This window comes from Procambarus clarkii, chromosome 39 (genome assembly GCF_040958095.1).
Source record: "Procambarus clarkii isolate CNS0578487 chromosome 39, FALCON_Pclarkii_2.0, whole genome shotgun sequence".
NCBI lineage: Eukaryota > Metazoa > Arthropoda > Malacostraca > Decapoda > Cambaridae > Procambarus > Procambarus clarkii.
Window position 1 is genome coordinate 16018250 of NC_091188.1, and position 24973 is coordinate 16043222.

A 24973-nucleotide genomic window follows, 5' to 3' on the forward strand; every position below is an offset into this window, starting at 1 on the left:
TCTTAACAAAAAACACGGAAATCATCGATAGATACAGCGATAGCAGGCGGCTTGACATCTGCGAGGCACTACACATCAAGAAGTCAACACCAGCAATCAACAGCCAATTAATGCACAACTATATTCTACCCACCACAAGACTCCGCACCAATATAGAAGCATCAAGAAATATGGGCCAATAGGCCCTTTGCAGTTACTTCCATTCTATACCCATTGCACCGTTTTCTGTCTTGTGTTGAAAGTTTGCTGTCTTGTGTTGAAAGTTTTGTTCACCTCATCCAAAGCTGTTGTAAGATATCACCTCACCCAAATGCGAGTATATAAGACGAAAGCTGTTTAAATGATAGCATAGTAAAACTCTGTTTAGTGTTTGCAGGTTATAGTTGTGTGTGTGTGTAAACCAAAGTCTTTGAAAATGTAATAAGTTATTATGAAACGCGTTCAAGTGTCGCATCAGGCTAGAAATAAAAAGGAATTTTGGAGAATTGATTTTTCTATTACCATCGACAGTAAAAAGAAACATAAGAAAGAGAAAATTCGTGTTAGAATTAATAATCTTACTTTTTCGGTCATATTTAATAACATATGTTTACAAGAAAGACTTACCAAAATATACTAATATTATATTATATTATATTATATTATATATATATATATATATATATATATATATATATATATATATATATATATATATTTTTTTTTTTGTGAGGGTACCACCTCTGGTGCCAATGTGGGGACCCATAGCCTCGGAGAAGAAAATAAAAAGTATTCAGAGGAGACCTTGTGGTTTCTCACTGAACACTAATATTATCTTCTCCTACCACCCCCATTCTTTTGTATGTACACATATATATTTACTTTATTTGAACTTTGTTACAAAAAAGGAGTTGAATATGGGTTACAAAGATGGTTATCATAGGTTGTCGAGTTCCTCCAGCTCCTCAGATGGCGCGCAGGAACCCTGGATGCAGTGCGCATTTCCCCTCTGTATCGCCACACTGAGGCGCTGGAAAAGAAAGCTTGCAGCTCTTGGGTCCCTTGTTGTTTCAATGAGCCTAGAACCGAGTTCCTTCAAAAAACTGGTAGCACTTTTACCCCAGGCGCCGAGTGTCTCAGAAGCAATGGGGACAAAATTGTAGTGGTGATCCAGTTCACTCTACTTACGGGATTTGGCTGCTTCCCTGTGGGTGGCAGTGCCACCTGGTTGTGCAACACTGAGGTTAATGTAGGTGTTAGCCAGGGTTGATACGCACGTGTAGTCCCATACCAACTGCTTGCCATTCTTCCAGGGGTTCACTGTGATACCATCCGGGCGACCAATAAGAGCATCAGAGTTACGGGGCGTTAGGTAACGGGGCTCTCTTTCAGCTGGGCATCCAGCTGTGGTGAGGCTCCTCTTGATGATGTCGTTAACTTCATTGTGCCTCGAGTGCCTTCCCCCTGTGCTTTGGCAGAGTAGGCCATGGTGGCCGTACCTGTCAGCCACCACCTCGCCGCAAATACACCTATATCTGGTGTGGATTGGGGCAGCAAGGCGGAGGGCCACAGCAATTCGGAGGGCGTGTGGTGTGAGAAGCGTGCCAGTTGCCGACATTGGGGTTGCTAACAAGAAATCCCCTGCATGTGGTGCTGCTACTGCTGTGAGGCGAGCAATGTCGTGTTGTGTTGTTGCAGCACCCAGGCACTCTGCAGCAACTTGGTCTACAATGGGGCCATCCCAGCTGGATTGCTTGTGGGCTTTTGGGGATGGTGGTTGAGGTGATTGGCCTGCACGAGAGGCCCACTCTGTGGCACAGCGTGTAAAATTGGGATCATGTACACCTGCCAGCTGATGTAAGTGGGCAGGTAGAATTTCCTTCACAAGGTCATCGGATGCTGATAAGGAGGACAGGAAGGCCGGAACAGCAATTTGCGTTGCTGTTCGAACTCCGAGGCCCCCAAGTCTTACGGGAAGAGAGGCTTGTTTCCACTGTAGGTCATCGAGAGAGAGGTTAAGGGCTTTTTCTAGCATTGATTTCAGTAACCGGTCATACTCACTTAGTTTTTGGCTACTGTAAGATGGTGAACACCTCAGAAAGTAGGTTAACCTGGGGAGGGACAGACATCTGGTGATGAGGTAGAGTGCATCATGAGCATCAATATCCTCAATCCTCCCATCCATCCTCTTAAGGTCGGCGATTTTCTTATCAAGGACCTCATCGATGGCTTTCAACCCCAGGGGAGCTCCTAGGAGTGTGCTGTCTTCAGGTTTAGTTTTATGGATATTTGGCAGAAGACCCTCTATTCTCTCTACGATGCCCTGGTTGGAACATATTATTTCACATTTAGAAGGGTTCAGGGTGAGGCCTAAAACTGCACCTTGCTCCTGGATTTACCATCATCCAAGAACCAGATGTTAAGCTCGCTGGACAGGACCTCTGTGACTTGTTTGATGACTAAGCAGAAAAGGAGAGGAGCAAGGGGGTCACCCTGTTGGACGCCTTCTCGTGAGTCAATTTCATGTTCGCCAAAAAGTAGCTTAAGATCCATACTGTAGCATGAATGTACAAAAGGGTAGAGGGAAGGGAAATGACTATGAACCGCACGGAGTACAGCATCCCTCCGCACCAAATTGAAGGCATTTTTGAAATCTAGCTTGATAAGGGCCTTTTCGTCTGTGATGTTGGCGATGAAGGCTCGAGCTGCATGGGCTGCCGCCTCACACCCTTGTGGAATGCCAAACCCGAGCTGTTTTGGCTTCAGCATGTTGGCCGCTGCATCACTAACTGTTCTTGCAGCTGCCTTTGCGACGAGACGCCGGAGAGAATTGCCCACAGCTATTGGCCTGATCCCTCCATCCTTTTTCTTTAGAGCACAGAGAGATGCTCCAAAAAAGATAGGTCTTATGGACGCTGGTATGTTGCCAGCTAGACATGTGTTGGTGAATCTGGTTAGTTCCACCAAGAGGTTCTTTGCAATGTCACCCAGTGCAGGGTTGAGCATTTGCTTGAGGTGGTTGGGTTTTAGTCCTGTGAACCCACCTGCTGATCCTGTAGGGAAGGACAAGGCTGCTTTATGGACCACAGATTCAGCCACCCAGAGAGGTTCTGCTCCGGTAGCCCCCACTTGTACAATGTCGTCCTCACGCGGAGTCCTGGGTGGGTGTTTCTCCCTTAGGGCTTGAGCTGTTGCGGCATCTCTGTCGGCAATTGAGTCCTCACTGGTGATGACTCGTATTGCGCCAATAGTGTTTCCTTCTTCTATTTTCTTGGTGACTGATGTTCTGATTTTTGATGTCTCGGATATGCCACTGTTGCTCTTCCTGCCGTGGGTGTTTCTCGCGCGAGTGGGAAGGCGCACCTGGTTGTCCTCCCTGGGAAAATCATTTATAGCTTTGATGACTGAGGCAGCTAAGGTTTTGTCTCTCCTTGCAGGGGTGGCTAGACATATGTTGCCAAACATTAGGAGGTTGTGCCATGCTTGGGTCGTTCCAGGAGAGTCGTTGACCTTTCTCAGGAGGGCAGATAATTTGGCTGCTGCATGGGGGCGGGCTGCTTTAGGGATGTGTTGCAAGGTTCTGGCCGATGTTGCTTTGATAGCTTCTAATAAATTTTCTGTGGGAATGAAGGTCTGGGAGGTGTTTTGCCTTATGGGCGGTGTGGGCTGTTGATTGGTGTTCTCCCTGGGAGGGCGCTCAGAACCCAAACACCTGACTCCGTTGTTGGAATGAATGCGCACATTATCGTCCCTCAACCGGATATAGCATACCCTGTCACACGTCTGACATCTACTGTGTCTATCCCTGCTTGATGGCTCATCTTGGCTTGGAGAAGCCTGGCTATCTGTTGAGAGCTGCGACATGGGCGGGCGCTGGGCGGGCGCTGGGCGGGAGGGTGGACGGCGGGTGGAGATTGGAGGGTGGGCGGCGGTTGGAGGCTGGGGGGATGATCAGCTGGCCGTGGCACCTACTACTCAGATGAGTGGTAATACATATACCACCTCTATACAAAGTGTGGGTATACACCCACTACACAATATGTGGGTATACATTGGGTGGGTGGGTGGCGTAGACACACATGGGAGCCTCCCGGCTTCTATAGGCGGGTGGCAAGGTGGCCTCGTGGGTGGGGAGGCGACGTGGTGGGGTTTGTAGGAGGGGGAAGAGCAGGTACTTCCCGGCCTGGGCGCTGGGTGGGGGCGGGGGTCAGGGCGTCACTAACACTGGTATAATTTCCCCGTATATCACTGCACAATAATGAATGAATCACACACTTGTAATCTGACTCACTGCACGTGTGATGTACTAACCATATGATAGATATGTTGCGCCAATTATCGCTGACAACGTAACTTGTTCAACAAAACTTTCAAAAAAGAAAAACACAAAACACTATTTGGCACACACGTAACCCCCACCTCTCTCTCCTGACCACACAACACCCCCCACTCACCCCCCACCTCCCCTCACTATGGGAGGCCTGCAGGGTCCATCCTGGCCCCTCACACCAGCCTCCATGACTCCACACTGCCAACCCACCTGTTTTGATAAGTTTTGATAAGTTTTCACATAGATGGTACACCGTAGGCACTTCCGGCCACTCCCACGTCTGCTTGGTGTATTCACGGTGAATATGGTTGAGTTTTGGTACGGTGAGGCCAAGATGTCTCAGGGTAATGGCTGAGAAGGCAGCAGCTCCTCCGCCACACGTCCGTCCCCTGGGCCTCTCCCTCTATTATATATATTATATATCTATTATATATCTAATATATATATATATATATATATATATATATATATTATATAAATATATATATATATATATATTATATATATATATTAAATATATTATATATATATGTTAGCCTCCACTAGTAAAATCTGGGTACAGCACAATAATATCTTCCAATATTCCTGAGTGTATGAAGTAATTACAGAGCTCAAAGTACCTCATACCATTTGGCTGAAGTCACAGATAACAGGGCAATCACAGATAGAGTGTTGGAGAGTATGTCCTCCCAAGTAAGACTGAAAACAGATGTTTTTTCACCCAGACAGTTATAAACCCATGGAACCGCCTACCTGCTGATGCCGTAAATGCCAAAATCCAGCTAGAAAATATCATTAGGATAATTGGCGGGACTTAACAAGCCCCCGGCTTTTTGTCCTCGTCGAGGCCACTAGATAGTGGCCTTGACTTGTCCTCGACCTCGACGTGGCCTCGACTTCGAATTGCCCGAAACGCTATGCGTTATAGTGGCTTTAGGTATTGTATGTACTAGCTCTATCTATAGATCCAACATTATGTCTGTAAATCAACTATGTATGTACTTATCTTGAATAAAAAATTATTTATTTATTTATTTATTTATAGTTAGCGGTCCTTGGGTAAATTTGGGTAAATTTAGGTAAATATAAACGTAAATATATACCATCGCATCTCAAATCTTGGGAGCGCCAAGGAAAGCTATACACTATCTCTTAGAGTTACGGAGGTAAACAAAAAATGTAACATATTTGTTTACTCCAATGGCGGTGTTAACTGTACACGTTGAAAAAATGTTTTACTTCGAAATATACTAATTTGTATAAGAAAATTCGACGTAAATAGGTGGCAAGTGCATCATGGATAAGCTCGGATAAGCCAACGTCGTGATTGGCTACAGCTGAAAGATGAAAAATGTTACCTTCTCTCTGATTGGCCAAACTAAAAGCCCTAGTGACATCTAGCGAGACCTAAGTGAACTAATTAAAAATCTTCGTAAGTATACTTTTCTGAATCGCCCTTTGGCGCGTTCTTAGTCTGTACTTAGAAACCTTCGTAGCACACATACTTACGAAGAAATACATGGAGCTTCGTAAATATGGGTCCAGGTCTCTAACTTTCGTGAGTACTCTTCCATAGCATCATAGATTTAGTTGACTTGTGTGCTGGATTGCCATTGGATTAGGCAACTATGTTTGTTTGCTATTGACTTATTCCTTTACCTGACTATTGGACAGCCCGTGCAGAGCCCTCATAACAGCCCCATTTAAAGTTGAAGATTTGAACATGCAATGATCCTTTACTGCTTGAATACACTCTATTAACATCTAAATTTTTGCGACTGAGCAAAAGTTCTAAATCTGAATTCTTTAGACTGCAGGCGAGAGAGATACATAATCAACACGTGGAAAATACTAGAGGAACTGGTTCCGAATCTGCACACACAAATATCACAAGAAACCAGTAGGCATGGCAGGATGTGCAAAATAGCCCCGTTGATATGCAAAACTCTTATGAACATCAACGGGCCAAACTTTTCAACACACTCCTGCTGTACGTAAGGGGCACAACAGTCCGGCCTCCATGTTCAAGAGAGAGTTCGATAAACACGTCCAAAGGATACCTGATCAACCAGGCGGTGATTCATACGTCAGGCTGCGAGCAGCTACGTCAGGCTGCGAGCAGCTGCGTCCAACAGCCTGGTTTACCAGACGGCTAGGGGTGGCCTAGGTAAAGACCGGGTCTTGAGAACGTTGATCCGTGGAACCTCCACTAAGTAGCGGCAAGGTAAGCAAGTAGGCAAGACAAGGCCTACAACTGGGCAAGCAGCGTGTAACTCTGAGGCGTCATTGTGAGCAGGGAGTTCACCTTGAACGGACTTACAAGGTACTAATAATGGCCAAATTGATGTCGATCGCTATCCAGAAACTGTTATAAGTTACTTACTCCTTTGCATTTAAATTAACTACCGTCCGTCCCCCAAAATCACGATACACACAATTTATTTGATTCAAAGTGGCGATAGTGAGAACTGTTGTAGAGAGAAGATTACCATGTGCTCGCTACCAGGAGTAACTGACTGCTGTAGAGCACGATCGGGTTTAATCTAATACATCCATGTGCAAAGTGAAGGGTTGAAGTTATAAAACTATTCTACAGGTCGTTGCTGCTCGATTACTGAACGACTGGAGTGAATTTAAGCTTGCTACCCGACTCTGGGTTCGTGAGTAAGAACCCACGCTGAGTGGGCGTGATTAGCACTGCGCTCTGATCCCGCCGCTGGTGTTGTCCATTCCCGTGAAGCATCCTGCGTCTCCCCTATCCATGCCTCGCATATTTCCTTGTAGTACCTGTTACATCGAACGAATAACCTTGCACGCTCATGCACGTGTGGTAGTATTTGAGGTGAGAGAGTGGAAGTGCCCGCCATCTGTGCATTCCCTGAGCCCAGTCATGCCTCGCCGAATCAGTGCAGCCGGATGGTCATCAGCCAGCTGTTGGGGATATGCGTAATGGGATTGTGTCAAGACCGGCCTACTGTAAGTAGAACATTTCTTCTATTCTTCTAAGGTGCCATGTGTTGATCTTATTGATTAGCTGACTGATAAAGTATATTTCCTTGTCCACTCATAACAGGTGTTGGATAGAACAAGTGAGAGGATAGAACTAACCAGGTGACCCACAAGAGTCTGAACGTTTACCTGCATGGAAATACTTTGGGTAAGAGGATTAACCTACACGTTCCACACATTTAGAGTTCCGGTGACTTTTGTTATTGCATTTATTTATTTATTCTTGTCTCAGTGACTCCTGTCTATTTACATGATTTATTATATTCTCAGTGACGTGTGTTTATTTTGGTGATTAATGATCGTCTCAGTGACGTGCGTCTGATTAATCATTTTGTTATATTGCTGAGTTCATTATTATGTCACTGATTGTTTTGTTGTGCATTTCGTATTTATTGTGTGCTACCCGAAAGTTCTGCTCGAACTCCAATCTATGTACCTTGGATTGTGTCAGTTGCAATTGGCGTCAGAGTGTTCACAAGTGTTCAGTTAGTTCACATTGACTGATACGAATGGGTAGAGAGACTGTGTCTCCTCATACTAGCGCTGTGGGAACAATTCCTGCTGTGTGTGATTTACATAGTTTTGTAGTGATGCTCTTGATTAACGTAAAGCCACGCTCCCTGTGTATCAGGAAGTTAATTGTATAAACCTATTAATAGTAACAGACTAGTCGACAGCATTTCTCCAAGTGCTTCCCCTTCACATTCGGCTTCATTATTGGGTACCGTCTCCAGGTATTGAGAATCCACTGACACTAAACAACATAAATTTGGTTTGAAAACCCCTTGCAGGAATTTCTCTTGAATTGCATTTTCGCACTGGAGCAAGGCGTAAAATTTGCTCGCTGTCACTGAGCAAGACTCGGTGACAGGAGATACCTGAATGCTCGTTGGGAGATTGGTGTTGAGCAACACCAATCTCCACTGGAGATTCAGCGAATCTTGGCGTTTACTCTCCCATATAATTTCTGTCAATTGATAGTCTGCAGTCCGACCACCACTGGGATAGGTGTTGTCGCAAGTAGTTGCAGTCGTTGCAGATAATTATAACTTCAAAGTGAAACATGATTACAACCTACAACATTCTCAGAGGAAATGACAAGGTATGTAAAGACAATCTATTTAGCACGGGTGGAATATGAACAAGGGTACACATGTGGTAACTAGTACTCAATTGAGTCAGTTTTGTCAGAAAGAATTTCTTAAGTGTCAGGAGTAGGTAACAAATGGAATTAATTAGGAAGTGATGTGGTGGAGGCAGACTTCATGCACAACTTCAAATTCAAATATGTTTGAACACAATAAGTCCAGAAAGCTGTATAGTAGTTGACTGATGGTTGAGTGGCAGGAAAAAAGAGAAGCTTAACCTTACATGCACAACTAGGCGAGAACAAGTAGGGGAGTGCATACCATCCCAGGTGTCTCCTGGGATGGTATCTCCTGTCGCTTGGGCAGATTGCATATTTTTGGATTGCCAGAAAGCCTTTGACACAGTACCACAGAAGAGGCTATTGCACAAGCTGGAGATGTAGGCAAGAGTGAAAGAGAATGTAGCCCACTGGATAAGGGAGTACCTAAGCAACAGAAGGCAGCGAGTCAGTGAGGGGTGAGGTCTCTGAGTGGCGAGACGTCACCAGTGGCCAGACGTCACCAGTTGCGTCCCACAGGGGTCAGTCCTTGGACCTATACTGTTTCTGATATATGTAAATGATCTCCCAGAAGGAATAGACTCGTTCTTCTCAATATTAGCTGATGACGCAAAAATTATGAGGAGGATTAAGACGGAAGAAGATAGTATGAGGTTACAAGATAACCTAAACAAACTGAAGGAATGGACCAACAAATGGCTACTAAATTTCAACCCAAGTAAATGTAAGGTAATAAAACTAGGTGGAGGAAATAGGAGGCCAGACACAGGATACAGAATGGGAGAAATGGTAGATAAAGTCTTTCACGAAATTGACAGAGATAGAGATCTTGGAGTTCATATCACGCCAAACCTGTCTCCTGGAGCTCACATCAAAAGAATAATATTTGCGGCGTATGCGAGGCTGGCTAACATCAGAACTGCCTTTCAGAAACCTGTGTAAGGAATCATTCAGAACCTTAAATACCACATATGTAAGACTAATCCTGGAGTATGCGGCCCCAGCATGGAGCCCGTACCTTGTCAAGCACAAGACGAAGCTAAAATAAAGTTCAGAGTTATGCCATTAGGCTAGTCCCAGAACTAAGAGGCATGAGTTACGAGGAAAGGCTGAGTGAACTTCACCTCACGTCGCTGGAAGACAGAAGAGCTCGGGGAGACATGATCACCACATACAAAATTCTCAGGGGAATTGACAGGCTAGACAAGGATGGATTATTTAACACGTAGTATATGTACAAGGGGGACACAGGTGGAAGCTGAGTATCCAAATAAGCCACAGCGACATTTGATAGAACCTTTTTTTTTTTTAGTGTCAGTAGTTAGTAAATGTAATACACTAGGAAGTGATGTGGTGGAGGCTGATTCCATACTCAGTTTCATAGGTAGATATGATAGAGCTCGAGAAGCTCAGGAATCTGTACACCAGTAGATTGGTGGATGAGAGGCGGGACCAATGAGCCAGAGCTCAACCCCGCAAGCATAACTAGGTGAGCACACACACACCCCATTTTTCCTTAAGTATACTCTTCTCATCAACCCCCCCCCCCCCCCCCGCACACAACCTCACAATCACTGCCAAATGTGTGTATATTTATGTATGTGCTTTTTAAGACTACTCATAGCCCAGTCGATAGAGGTTCGGACTCTCACGCGTGGGGTCCAGGGTTCGAGACCCACACAGTCCAGGTGAATGGAATGTTTATGTTCACGGAAGTGTGGATGACAATATGTATGTATATGTGTGTATATGTGTGTATATGTGTGTGTGTGTGTGTGTGTGTGTGTGTGTGTGTGTGTGTGTGTGTGTGTGTGTGTGTGTGTGTGTGTCTGCGTGTGTCTGTGTGTGTGTGTCTGCGTGTGTCTGTGTGTGTGTGTCTGTGTGTGTCTGTGTGTGTCTGTGTGTGTCTGTGTGTGTCTGTGTGTGTGTGTGTGTGTGTGTGTGTGTGTGTGTGTGTGTGTGTGTGTGTGTGTGTGTGTGTGTGTGTGTGTGTGTGTGTGTGTGTGTACAGGTTATGTGGAAGCTGGTCATAATTACATTTCACCTTTGTAAACGCACATTAATAACACTACGTAAAAATACACCTCGAACACTGTTTATGTTGGGCAGACGTAAATCTGTATTTATGTATTGATGTTTATAGGTTAGGTTAGCATTTTAAAAGCACTTCAATCACTTTGTGATTGATTCTTCAATAAGATACTGAACTGTATGTTTAACAGATCTCTAACTCTGTCCATGAAGGACAGAAGAAAATCTATATATGTTGATTAGCCTTATGAATGTGCAGCCACGTCTGAAGGAGAGAGAAGGAAAAAACCTGCCCACATACTCCACGTACATACACCTATCAGTTCTTAACCATATTCACACCCTGCAAACAACTTTTTTCACAACTTTTTCAACAACTTTCATCACAGACCTCAGAGCTAAGTTTGTTCAAGACATAATGGACTATGTCACCCAAAAGTGTCACGAGGCAGTAAACAGGTTTATCCCGGCCCAAAAGGAAAAATACGAGAAGGAAAAGAAGAATCCATGGTTTAATAGGGCATGTATGGAAGCAAATGAACTGAATAAAAGGGCGTGAAGGAACTTCCGAAATAACACAACACCAGAAAGCAGAAAGAAATACCAGAGAACCAGGAATGAGTATGTTAGTGTGAGAAGAGAAACAGCGAACAATTATGAAAATGATGTAGCAAACAAAGCTAAGACCGAACCAAAGCTACTCCACAGTCACATCACGAGGAAAACAACAGTGAAAGAACAGGTAATGAAACTTAGAACAGACGAGGACAGGTACACAGAGAATGACTACGAACTCAACAAGAGGTTCCAGGAAGTCTTCACAATAGAACCATGTGAGGTCACTGCGCTAGGAGAGGGGCCAGTAAACCAGGCGGCCTTGGAAGGGTTCGAAATTACGAGAGATGAGGTCAGGAGACACCTGCTGGATCTGGATGTGAGAAAGGCTGTTGATCCAGATAAGATCTCACCATGGGTATTGAAAGAGTGCAGAGGCCCTTTGCTTGCCACATTCTAAAGTGTATAGAAGGTCGATCACTGGAGATGGGAGACCTACCAGAAATATGGAAGAGGGCTAATGTGGTCCCAATATACAAAAAGCGTGATAGACCAGAGGCACTGAACTACAGACCAGTGTCCTTAACTTGGATACCATGCAAGGTGATGGAGAAGATCGTGAGAAAAAAACTGGTAACACATCTGGAGAGAAGGAACTTCGTGACAAATCGCCAACATGGGTTCAGGGAGGGTAAATCATGTCTTACAGGCTTAATAGAATTATACGATCAGGTGACAAAGATTAAGCAAGAAAGAGAAGACTGGGTGAACTGCATTTTTTTGGACTGTCTGAAAGCCTTTGACATAGTACCGCATAAGAGGCTGGTACATAAGCTGGAGAGACAGGCGGGAGTAACTGATAAGGTGCTCCAGAGGATAAGGGAGTACCTAAGCAATAGGAAGGAGAGTGTTACAGTGAGGGGTGAGACCTCAGATTGGCGTGAAGTCACCAGTGGAGTCCCACAGGGCTCTGTACTTGGTCCTATCATGTTTTTGATATACGTAAATGATCTCCCGGAGGGTATACACTCATTCCTCTCTATGTTTGCTGACGACGCCAAAATTATGAGAATAATTAAGACAGGAGGACTGCTTGAGGCTTCAAGAGGACCTAGACAAATTGAAGGAATGGTCGAACAAATGGTTGTTAGAGTTTAACCCAAGCAAATGCAATGTAATGTAGGGAGCAGGAGGCCAGATATACGATATCATTTCGGAAATAAAATGCTTCAAGAGTCAGAAAGAGAGAAAGTCTTAGGAGTTGATATAACGCCAGACCTGTCGTCTGAAGCCCATACCAAGGGGATAACATCAGCAGCATATGCCAGGTTGGCCAACATAAGACTGCCATTTAGAAACTTGTGTAAGGAATCAGTCATAACTTTGTATACCACCTATGTAAAACCAATCTTGGAGTATGCAGCTCCCAGCATGTAATCCATATCTAGTCAAGTATAAGAGTAAACTATACAAGGTTCAAAGGTTTGCAACCAGACTAGTACCCGAGGTGAGAGGTATGAGCTACGAGGAGAGACTACGGTAATTAAACCTCACGTCGCTGGAAGACAGAAGAGTTAGGGGAGACACGGTCACCGCATACAGGATTCTCAAAGGAATTGATAGGGTAGATAAAGACAGGCTCCTTAACACAAGGGACACACGCACTAGGGGACACAGGTGGAAACTGAGTGCCCAAATGAGCCAGAGATATTAGAAAGAACTTTTTAAGTGTCAGAGTAGTTGACAAATGGAATGCATTAGGCAGTGACGTGGTGGAGGCTGCATGACTCCATACACAGTTTCAAGTGTAGATATGATGGAGCCCAGTAGGCTCAGGAACCTATACACCAGTTGATTGACAATTGAGAGGCGGGACCAAAGAGCCAGAGCTCAACCTAGCAAGCACAAATACGCGAGTACTGTAAACAGCTTCACACGAGAGCCTCTCCACTTACACCCTCTGCGTCTCAACCCCCCCCCCCCCCACACTCACCATCACACCTCTATAGCGGTAACCATTTCGCTACACACACTCTACATCACTGTAATAAAGTTGTGGCCAGAAAGAAAACTTCTTTGAATATTCGTTTTGAGTGTTAGTATCTGTATTTACTATTATTTAAATGTATGCTATATATACTCTTAGGACTTTTCCTCGCACATTTCACTGCCACAACCTCGTGAAGGTGTTAGGGAGGTGGAGTGCCCTTCAAGGGTGGCGTAAGAGCTGGCACCAACCACCTTATGACACTTCGTCATATAGCCAATCACCATGGAAAGTTACGTAAGGGGTCTAGCTTCCAATTTTCCACAGACACACTTTTTATATAGATAGGGGAGGGGGGTTGCTAGTCTACGTCTGTCTCTCTTGTTCATTGAGTTGAGTGGCTTCTCAACTTTTGGCTTGCCACTTAATTATTAAATACCACAATTATGATAAGTATCACTCTTTCTTCTGCTTGGTCTTGACCGAGGCCGACCTCGGGTGAAATAGGGCTGTGACGCTCTCTGTCTGGAACCCGTAGGTGCAGGACCGGGACGTTCACCTCTCGAGGGGGTGAAAGTCCCAGTCCCTATACGGCCCAGTCTCTGCTTCAGGAGGCTGGGGTCGTTCATACCCTTGATGGGGTGGTTCTTCTCCGGCCCCGACCACGGCGGTCTCCGGGTTTGGAGTCCCTGTGTTTTTTTTTTTCACCAACTTTGAGGTCATCTCCGGAATTCTCAGTTCCTGCGACGACGTTAGGATCAATCGTATTGGCGTTTACCTATCCATTGGAGACTTTCGGCACCGTGGAGAAGGGGGACCTGCTGCCTGGGTAACAGCTTCTCCTCCTCAATAACCTACCCTGGCTTTGTGCCCTGGTGAGGCCACTCCATACCAACAGAGTGCAACACCATAGTCTTCCGAGACTGATGGATGCCTGCTACTACTAGGAGGGGTAGCTGGTCTATGTCTGTTTCTCTCCCCTCTACCTTCATCTATTATTCTCCCTCCCTCACATTCGCAATTCCTTTAATTCTCCTTCCCTCTTTCATCGTGATTTACCCTGAGCCTGTACCTTGAGGTACAGAGCTTTTAACTGTGATTTGATTCGGTTTTATTTGGTTGACTGTTACTCTGTGTTCTGTTCGACAGAAAATTGAGTATTCACCGTCCTACTTTGCCAGATATTCCAATTGACCTCATTTTGTGTGCGATCACTCCATGTCGGAAAACCCGACACCATTTACTAATATTAAATACAATAAGCAGATAATATTGCTGCTGTGTTGTATATATAAATTCACCCATAGAAAATGTAGCACAGTAGAAATTTCCGTCAATAGAAAACGAGATATCATTGCCACATAGCTATAAATTCACCAGCTATTATATTGGGAATTATTCTTAATCCAGCAGTCTTTGAACTTTTAACATCATAAAACATCTCATTTGAATAAACTTAATTATCAGTACCAAAATAGAGTAAATGTGACCCTTCTATCACTTACTGATGTCTGGAAACAGAGAGCCAGGCGTCAGTGGGAGAGAGGTCAGCCATTGTTAAGACCAGAGTTGCAGGAGCGAGTTCAGCTCCTATAATTCCCCCTTGGACGAAGTGTTATGGAGATCAAGTTAGTGCTTCTTCCATCATCAACACGCAGTCAACATCTAAACGAGGGAAGTGTCTTTCCGAAATCTTATCTAATTATTTCCGGCCGGTAATGTCAGGTAGATAGGATTAATTCCGGTTAGGCCACGAGAAAGCGACACATTCCAGGTAATTATTCTTAGGTCCTTATCTTATAAAATACCAGTATTTCCTCTGATGTAGCTGTCATATTATATATATATATATATATATATATATATATATATATATATATATATATATATATATATATATATATATATATATATATATATATATATATGTCGTACCTAGTAGCCAGAACGCACTTCTCAGCCTACTATGCAAGGCCCGATTTGCCTAATAAGCCTAGTTTTTATGAATTAATGTTTTTTCGACTACCTAACCTACCTAACCTAACCTAACTTTTTCGGCTACCTAACCTAACCTAACATATAAAGATAGGTTAGGTTAGGTTAGGTAGGGTTGGTTAGGTTTGGTCATATATCTACGTTAATTTTAATTCCAATAAAAAAACATTGACCTCATACATAATGAAATGGGTAGCTTTATCATTACCTAAGAAAAAAATGAGAAAATATATTATTTCAGTAAAACTTGGCTTATTAGGCAAATCGGGCCATGCATAGTAGGCTGAGAAGTGCGTTCTGGCTACTAGGTACGACATATATATATATATATATATATATATATATATATATAGGATTCCTGCTTTATAGCTAGTGCCCTCTGACAGGTATAGAAGAGGAAGCAGTACAGTTGTTTAGTACTCCAGTACAGGGGTGGAGATGCTAGCCCTAACCAGGAGGATTATTTGGTGTCATAATCCTTGTTTATACCTGGTGGACTAAGCCTGTTGTACAATGAGATATGACATTTTAATTTTCATTACTAATCTAAGTAGCTTAATACTGTAGTTTGATTGGCTGCAAATATAGGAATTTAATATACCCCTCCTAATGTGCAAGGAGTCGATTTGTGAGAATATTGCAGAAATACAGCCCGCTAAACATCACACAAATTGCTATCGAAATATATAAATTAATGTCAATATAAATTATATATAAAATCATATAAATTAAATAAATATAAACCTCACAAGTCGATTCCCCACACTCCATAGACACATTTATCGAATGCCTTTGCAAAGTCAGTGTATACCACATCTGTATTCTTATTTCTTCTAATGCCTCAGAGATTTTGTCGTAGTGGTCAAGTAGCTGAAGTGGCATGATCTTCCTGCTCTAAATCCACGTTGGCCTGGGGTGCGGAGGTCATTGGTTTACATGAAAAAAGTGACCTGACTCTGATACTTTTATTATGTAGGATGTGTTCTGGCCTGAAGGGCTTGGGGCTTATGGAACTTAAACCTGCAAAGAAAGCTCTGGTTGTTGTACCAGACTGTTACTTGCGTACAGGCGGACAACGTCCCCCAACCACTCTCTGATGGAACAGACAACTGACCTCGGCAGCCACACTCCCGCTACCGTCGGTCGACCAGCAATGGACACTGGAGTGATTGAAATTTACTCAGGAGATCACCCTGTACGCCTTTTGATTTCGGAGAGGGGGTTCATCGCCACATACTTAGGGGTGCAGCTCCAACACTGGCCCTCGTTGTCTTGTGTACACACCCTATTTGAGCCGCCGTGACTCCCCACTCTCTTCTTGTTTGGAATGATCTCCTCAATCCCCCCTTTTGTAAATTAGTATTTTCTGCCACCCTGTCCGCAGCCGTGATCCCTTCTCTAGCCCCCCCCCCCCTCCTACGTTTTGAGAAGCCTCACCAGGACAAGAGGAAAAGCTGGTTAACAATGTACATTTAATGAACGAGGAACACATACAATACATGACTAAAAAAAAAAAAAAAAAGAGGTAAATATATTATCATGCAACACTGAGCTGCTACAACCTAGTAGCATTCCAATATCATATCCTAGCTTCATCAAGAGTCCATATCAAGTGGCTGCTCAACTCTTGGCTTGCCACTTACTACTCCTTCACTAAATGGGGTTACAATCTCGTCACAATAATATCGCACACTCAGCCCTAAAAGTATATAAAACTCAGCCTGGGACGTAAACACCATAAACATCTACATAAATATTCCCCAACACAAGAATAAATCAATCTCTCACCTTACATGGCATATTTCATGCCAATAAGCATTCAAGCACTACCTTTATACATTCCTGTATATCCACCATAAACCTCTTCTTCTCTGTGAGGCTAACTACCATGTACATCTCAAGGTCCTCCAAAATACTCAAAAAGGCTCTTCTGCAGTTCTCCTAAACTGCTGCACAACGAAGTCCTCATCCAACATTAGTGATGCTTCACCACTGTTTCTACAGAGACATGAAACTCCTCTTCACTGCTCCTTTACACTGCTTAAGGTCAACTTCTCACTATGGAGTTCTGCTCTCCCACAGATTTCAGCATACACTTCTCCAGCCTCGAAGTTTCTCCATTAACTTCTTCCCTGGCCTCGAAGTTCTTCCATTAACTCCTACCCAAACAAACCGCTGAGTTCTCTGTCTCGAGGGCGCTCAGCTGCGGGGCTCCCAGAGGTCAGCCTCTCAGACCTCCACCAAAGTTTCTTTACGACGGCCTCCCAGCTCTTCTGCTCTTGACTTGAGTACATTAAGTCGTCCACAGGCTTCACACATAAACGCCTGTTTGATTACCTCCTCTTGAAGGAGCACACAACTAAGGGTTCCTTCTTTGCCAGGAGCTCAGCAAAACGTGACCCTTGTTGCTCAAGGTCATGCCGTCGTCCCTCGAGCCTCACATGTCACCAAAGCGTCGACATCTCATTTCATGTCACTTATTTACATACTCATCCTCTGCTCATACTTTTAATTTAGTCACCACCCTTTATTACATACATAAATAAATCTCTCTCTCTCCTCTGACCTCTCAATTAGGTCTGGTAGGTGGAATAACTCTCAGACAGGTAGACTCCTCCTTCAGGATACCTGGGGTCATAACAGATGTTAGTGCAACTGGTCTATTATTCTTAGCTAATTCTTTGCTTCATTCCTTGTGTAGAGGAGCTATATCTGCTGGTTTAAGCTCATTTGGTATCTCCCGTGTCCAAGCTCTTCCTCCACATTATACTAAGTGCCTGTGCCACTGGCACTTTGCATTTCTTTATAAATAATGATTTCCATGAGTCTGGACCCGAGGCTGAGTGCATGGGCATGTTGTAAATTTTTCTTTCAAATCTGCCACACTCGTGTTGATACCAGTTATATTTACAAGGGTTCAGTTATCATGCATAAAGTAGTTATCGATAGTAGTAGATTTTTTACTTTCATGCTGTTTATCGCTATGCTAAACATGTCCTCGTACCGTTATTTTCAGGATTTCACCAATTTCTTTGTCATTCTCAGTGTATGAACCTTCAGTCGTACGAATAGATCCATTACTGGCAGTGGTTTTTTGCATTTGATTTCGAATATATGAATAAAGATTGTTTTCTTTATTTCTAGTATTGTATTATGTTCAAGTTGCATTTATTCAATCTGATATTAATGCTTCAGTCTCTGCTCGATTTCTTTAATCTGTTTAAATTATTCCTTCTTTGTAGGGATAGTTGTGTCTGCTTAAGCATTTCCGTTATTGTTTTCCTTCTTTTGTAGAGTCGTCTGCGTTCTCTTTTTACGCTGGACCTCTTTCTGGCTGTCCTCAAATGAACATGTTCCAGACAGACTTGATATGCTTGCGAAGTAAGTTTTTCTATCCCTTCTATTGGATTTTTTTACTTAGAACAGTTTCCCATTGAATGTCTAAGTTCCCTGTTTATTGTCTCCCAGTCTGTCTTTTTATCATTAAAATTGAATTTACTGAATAACCCCTCTCACTTGATCATTTTTAGATCTATTCTGAGTATCGATGCTAGTTTGCACTTCAGTGAGCAATTGAAGTGTATGTAAATGCAGTAATTGAGATCTGAGTGTGGTATCTGAGATCCTAATGTCAGTGATTATGTCTTAACTGTTTGTGAAGACCAGGGGCCAGATTCACGAAAGCACTTACGAACCTGTACATCTTTTCTTAATCTTTGGCGGCTTTGTTTACAATTATTAAACAGTTAATGAGCTCCGAAGCACCAGGAGGCTGTTTATAACAATAACAACAGTTAAATGGGACGTATTCATGCTTGTAAACTGTTTAATAAATGTAACCAAAGCCGTCAAAGATTGAGGAAAGATGTAAACATTCGTAAGTGCTTGTGTAAGTCCTTTCGTGAATCTGGCCCCAGATCTAAAATATTTTTGTTCCTAGTTGGCTCTGTTATCTGCTGGTTGAGGGAAAATATGTCACAGAATCTAAGTAGTTCTTTAATCTGGGGCTGGTTATGTCCAGTATGATTTCCCGGTATAATATTATTGTTTGCTATTCTCCATCTTAGACTAGGCAGGTTGAAATCACCTAGGAAGATAATATTAGGTATTGGGTGTGCCAAATTATCAAGGCAATTCTCTATTTTGTTTATCTGTTCAGTGAATTCCTCAGCCGTTGCATCTGGCGTTGCAAAATAAAATATTTTATTTTCTCTATTTTTACTCCCAGCACCTCTACCACCTCATTTGTAAATTGTCTTTTACCAATTAATAAAACCCATTAGTTGGTTTGGTAATAGTTTTACATTAGAAGGAACCACGCATGGAATATACCTGGTGGAGTAATGGGGGGGGGGGGATATACGTTAAGATTTTTAAAGCATATTTGTACCGATGTTCAGCATAAGACCACTAACGTACAGCATAAGACCACTAAGGCACACAAGAGTCTATCTTGAGGTTATCTTGAGATGATTTCGGGGCTTTAGTGTCCCCGCGGCCCGGTCCTCGACCAGGCCTCCACTCCCAGGAAGCAGCCCGTGACAGCTGACTAACACCCAGGTACCTATTATACTGCTAGGTAACAGGAGCATAGGGTGAAAGAAACTCTGCCCATTGTTTCTCGCCGGCGCCTGGGATCGAACCCAGAACCACAAGTCTCGCGTGCTGTCCGCTCGCCGAAAGGCTCCCTAAGTCATTACAGCAGGGTGATAGAATACGCAATATATGTGATTACTGTAATGTAACTATGGTTAGGTAATTACAACTAGGTGATTAGACAAATCATACTGGTAGATGATAACAGCTAGACTATTACAATTCAGCTGGGCGCAGACACACACAATATACACCCAGACGCGCGCGCGCACAATATACAAGAACTCATAATGTCTAAACATTCAGCCTCGTGTCTGCAACAAACACAGTGAGAGAGAACAGAACATCAACAGAGATAACACATACAGAAAATAAAATATTAAAACGTCAATAGAAACAAAAACATCACCAGGGAAAACAAAAACGGCACCCGAGACAACAAAAACAGCCCCCGAGACAACAAAAACGGCCCCAGAGACAACAAAAACGGCCCCCGAGACAACAAAAACAGCCCCCGAGACAACAAAAACAGCCCCCGAGACAACAAAAACAGCCCCCGAGACAACAAAAACAGCCCCCGAGACAACAAAAACAGCCCCCGAGACAACAAAAACAGCCCCCGAGACAACAAAAACAGCCCCCGAGACAACAAAAACAGCCCCCGAGACAACAAAAACAGCCCCCGAGACAACAAAAACAGCCCCCGAGACAACAAAAACAGCCCCCGAGACAACAAAAACAGCCCCCGAGACAACAAAAACAGCCCCCGAGACAACAAAAACAGCCCCCGAGACAACAAAAACAGCCCCCGAGACAACAAAAACAGCCCCCGAGACAACAAAAACAGCCCCCGAGACAACAAAAACAGCCCCCGAGACAACAAAAACAGCCCCCGAGACAACAAAAACAGCCCCCGAGACAACAAAAACAGCCCCCGAGACAACAAAAACAGCCCCCGAGACAACAAAAACAGCCCCCGAGACAACAAAAACAGCCCCCGAGACAACAAAAACGGCCCCCGAGACAACAAAAACGGCCCCCGAGACAACAAAAACGGCCCCCGAGACAACAAAAACGGCCCCCGAGACAACAAAAACGGCCCCCGAGACAACAAAAACAGCCCCCGAGACAACAAAAACAGCCCCCGAGACAACAAAAACAGCCCCCGAGACAACAAAAACAGCCCCCGAGACAACAAAAACATCCCCAGAGACAACAAAAACATCCCCCGAGACAACAAAAACATCCCCAGAGACAACAAAAACATCCCCAGAGACAACAAAAACATCCCCAGAGACAACAAAAACATCACCAGAGACAACAAAAACATTATCAGGGAAAACAAAAACATCCCCAGAGACAACAAAAACATCCCCAGAGACAACAAAAACATCACCCGAGACAAAAACATCATTGGGGACAACAAAATCATCATCAGGGACAACAAAATCATCATCAGGGACAACAAAAACATCCCCAGAGACAACAAAAACATCCCCAGAGACAACAAAAACATCCCCAGGGACAACAAAAACATCCCCAGGGACAACAAAAACATCCCCAGAGACAACAAAAACATCCCCAGGGACAACAAAAACATCCCCAGGGACAACAAAAACATCCCCAGGGACCACAAAAACATCCCCAGAGACCACAAAAACATCCCCAGAGACCACAAAAACATCCCCAGAGACCACAAAATCATCACCAGCGACTGCAAAATCATCACCAGAGACCGCAAAAACATCTCCATAGACAACAAAAACATCCCCAGGGACAACAAAAACATCCCCAGGGACAACAAAAACATCCCCAGACACAACAAAAACATCCCCAGGGACAACAAAAACATCCCCAGACACAACAAAAACATCCCCAAAGACCACAAAAACATCTCCAGAGACCACAAAATCATCACCAGAGACCGCAAAATCATCACCAGAGACCACAAAAACATCTCCAGGGACAACAAAAACATCATAGACAACAAAAACATTATCAGAGACCACAACACCCTCACCCTAACACAAAAGCCGAATATTTCCAAATCGCAACATTTAAGAATTTGCAAAGCAATTAGGGATTAAAAACGAGTCTAAATTTGGTCATTAGCGTAAACATATTTTAATTAGAGTTCGGTAAAAAAATAAAAAATCACATTTAATCCTCTTCACTCCGAAACACGACAATCTCTGTGACTATGCATATTAATGAGTATTTAAATAAGTTACAAGGAATAATTCCGTCTTTGGACTCTCTTTAATGTATAAAAAATGTTTTGTGGTAAAAAAAGGTCAGATAATTCATCGTTTATTTTTTTTTGTTCTTGTCGGTTGCATGAATTATGTATTTATCTTCAGTCATGGAAAATGTTTTATAAGTTTTTTTCTCGACAAAACTATCCACTGGTGGTGATGTGGCTGCTCCACTGGTGGCGATGTGGCTGCTCCACTGGTGGCGATGTGGCTGCTCCACTGGTGGCGATGTGGCTGCTCCACTGGTGGCGATGTGGCTGCTCCACTGGTGGCGATGTGGCTGCTCCACTGGTGGCGATGTGGCTGCTCCACTGGTGGCGATGTGGCTGCTCCACTGGTGGCGATGTGGCTGCTCCACTGGTGGCGATGTGGCTGCTCCACTGGTGGCGATGTGGCTGCTCCACTGGTGGCGATGTGGCTGCTCCACTGGTGGCGATGTGGCTGCTCCACTGGTGGCGATGTGGCTGCTCCACTGGTGGCGATGTGGCTGCTCCACTGGTGGCGATGTGGCTGCTCCACTGGTGGCGATGTGGCTGCTCCACTGGTGGCGATGTGGCTGCTCCACTGGTGGCGATGTGGCTGCTCCACTGGTGGCGATGTGGCTGCTCCACTGGTGGCGATGTGGCTGCTCCACTGGTGGCGATGTGGCTGCTCCACTGGTGGCGATGTGGGTGCTCCACTGGTGGCGATGTGGGTGCTCCACTGGTGGCGATGTGGGTGCTCCACTGGTGGCGATGTGGGTGCTCCACTGGTGGCGATGTGGGTGCTCCACTGGTGATGTGGGTGCTCCACTGGTGGTGATGTGGGTGCTCCACTGGTGGTGATGTGGGTGCTCCACTGGTGGTGATGTGGCTGCTCCACTGGTGGTGATGTGGCTGCTCCACTGGTGGTGATGTGGGTGCTCCACTGGTGGTGATGTGGCTGCTCCACTGGTGGTGATGTGGCTGCTCCACTGGTGGTGATGTGGCTGCTCCACTGGTGGTGATGTGGCTGCTCCACTGGTGGTGATGTGGGTGCTCCACTGGTGGTGATGTGGGTGCTCCACTGGTGGTGATGTGGGTGCTCCACTGGTGGTGATGTGGGTGCTCCACTGGTGGTGATGTGGCTGCTCCACTCTCACCATCCAGTGATGTAGATGTTCTTCTCTCACTTTCGCAGCTACTTCACCACTGTGCCAAATAAACGGAAGCATTAGAAGAACACGAGAATGCAGGCGTGGTTTACCGACTTTGCGATGGCCCTTGTTAAGTGTGAGCGTGGAGTGACAGCACATCAAATGAGATCAACTAGAATAACTGGTAAAGTAGGACGAAGAATATTCAATTTCCTATCAAACAGAATGGAAAGAGTAAAAGTTGATCAAATAATATCAAGCAGAAGGACAGTAAAAAAAAAAACTTAGTGCGACAGAACACAGTTTGCACTGCATCACTGCTTTTTCAAATTTTTCATATCAAATGTCGACAAAACACAAATCACAGCTTTGTGCTATCTTTTGCAGACGACACAAAATTCAGTATGAAAATAACTTGTGTAGAAAACACTGACAAAACCACAGCCTGATGTTAATAAAGTTTTCGATTGGACAGTGGAAAATGGTATGATGCTTAACAGTGATAAATTCCAGTTACTTTGGTATGGAAGAAATTAAGACCTTAAATGAATTACAGGGTACAAGACAACCAGACCTACCCAGAGTAGGAAAGCAACATGTAAAAACATCAAGGAATAGTGATATCTGACGACCTAACATTAAGGTATGTCAAGTATAAATATAATGTCAGCTAGAAAAATGATAGGATGGATTATGAGGCATTCCACCACAATGCTCTTACTATTCTTATCACTTTTGCTGTCCCGCCGTGAGTACTGCTCGATACTCACTTTCCCCTACAGAGTCGGAGATATTGCTGAAATAAGAGGGAATACAGAGAACATACACGGCACGCAGACACACGATAAAGCACTTAAATAATTGAGATCTTCCCAAAGCTCTCAAAATGTATTCGCTGGAAAGGTGAGAGAGGGGTACCACATAACACACACACACACACACATGAAAAATGTTGGAAGGCCAAGTCCCAAATTTGCACAGAATAACAACAACATATTAGAGTCAGCGATTTAGCAAGAAACGCAGAACAGAGCCAGTGAAGAGTAGAGGTGCTACAGGCACAATCAGAGGACACTGTATCAGAGGTCCACGCTTGTTTAATATCCTCCTAGGAAGCGCTAGCGATGTTGACGGAATAAAAGTAGACCAAGAAAAACCATACCGTTTTCATCAGGAAGTGCGGAACAAACAGGATGTAGTGGTTATGTGGGACACTAATCTCTCGAGCGACCATACACGTACATCCCGTCACCGTCTGGTAGCTTTGTACAAGTGTGTCGACGCACTCTAGAGCTAAAGACACTTGAGCTCTCACACCGCATTTATTATTCAGTGGTAAAGGCTGTGGGGCATCAATGCTCAGAGGATTTTCCCAATAATTTAAGTAGTAAAAGAAGAACGTGGTGGTAGTACTTAGGAAAGGGTTGGCAGAAAGTCACTAATGAACAAAGTTAGGTTTATTCGACAAACTTAATACATAGGGAGCTAAATAAAGTTAATGAAGAGCGTCACTATCAAGGGCTGGACAAAGGTACAGGCAGCAGGAGTCGTTCCTACGCTGCCGAGACCCTGAGTCCTGCCTCTCATGCTTGGCTCCAGAGTGAATTGCCCGAGCTAACACACTGATGTCATGTCATGACTTCAAGTGTCGGATCCATACTGGTTACGACACTTGTAGTAACAAGGGACACTGGCAGCTGTTACAACTGTACACTCGCATAATAATCACCAGCATGTAACCCACACAAACGATCAATGATCCCTAACAACGCACATAAAAATATCTGGACTTAATAGCACGATAATTAATGACAAGTCACAAACACACTAATAATTATACATAAATTAACCAACACACACTAACAATTTATGAAATAAATCGTCACTGTGACAGTAATAGATCAGGGAATTAACACAGGTCACCGAGACCATAACAATAATTGAAATACACAAATGACTGAGATAAGAATTTTCC

The 24973-nt window shown here is 44.0% G+C and overlaps 1 protein-coding gene across 1 annotated transcript in view; it reads left to right on the forward strand.

The window, feature by feature from the left end:
- The window catches only part of LOC138372557 (sporozoite surface protein 2-like), a 41726-nt gene extending 20010 nt beyond the window's left edge, over positions 1-21716 (forward strand). Inside the window, exon 3 of the mRNA XM_069338036.1 lies at positions 20024-21716. Within this exon, the coding sequence (XP_069194137.1) occupies positions 20024-21716 (1693 nt within the window). The remainder of the gene's footprint in view (positions 1-20023) is intronic.
- The last annotated feature ends 3257 nt before the right edge of the window (positions 21717-24973 follow it).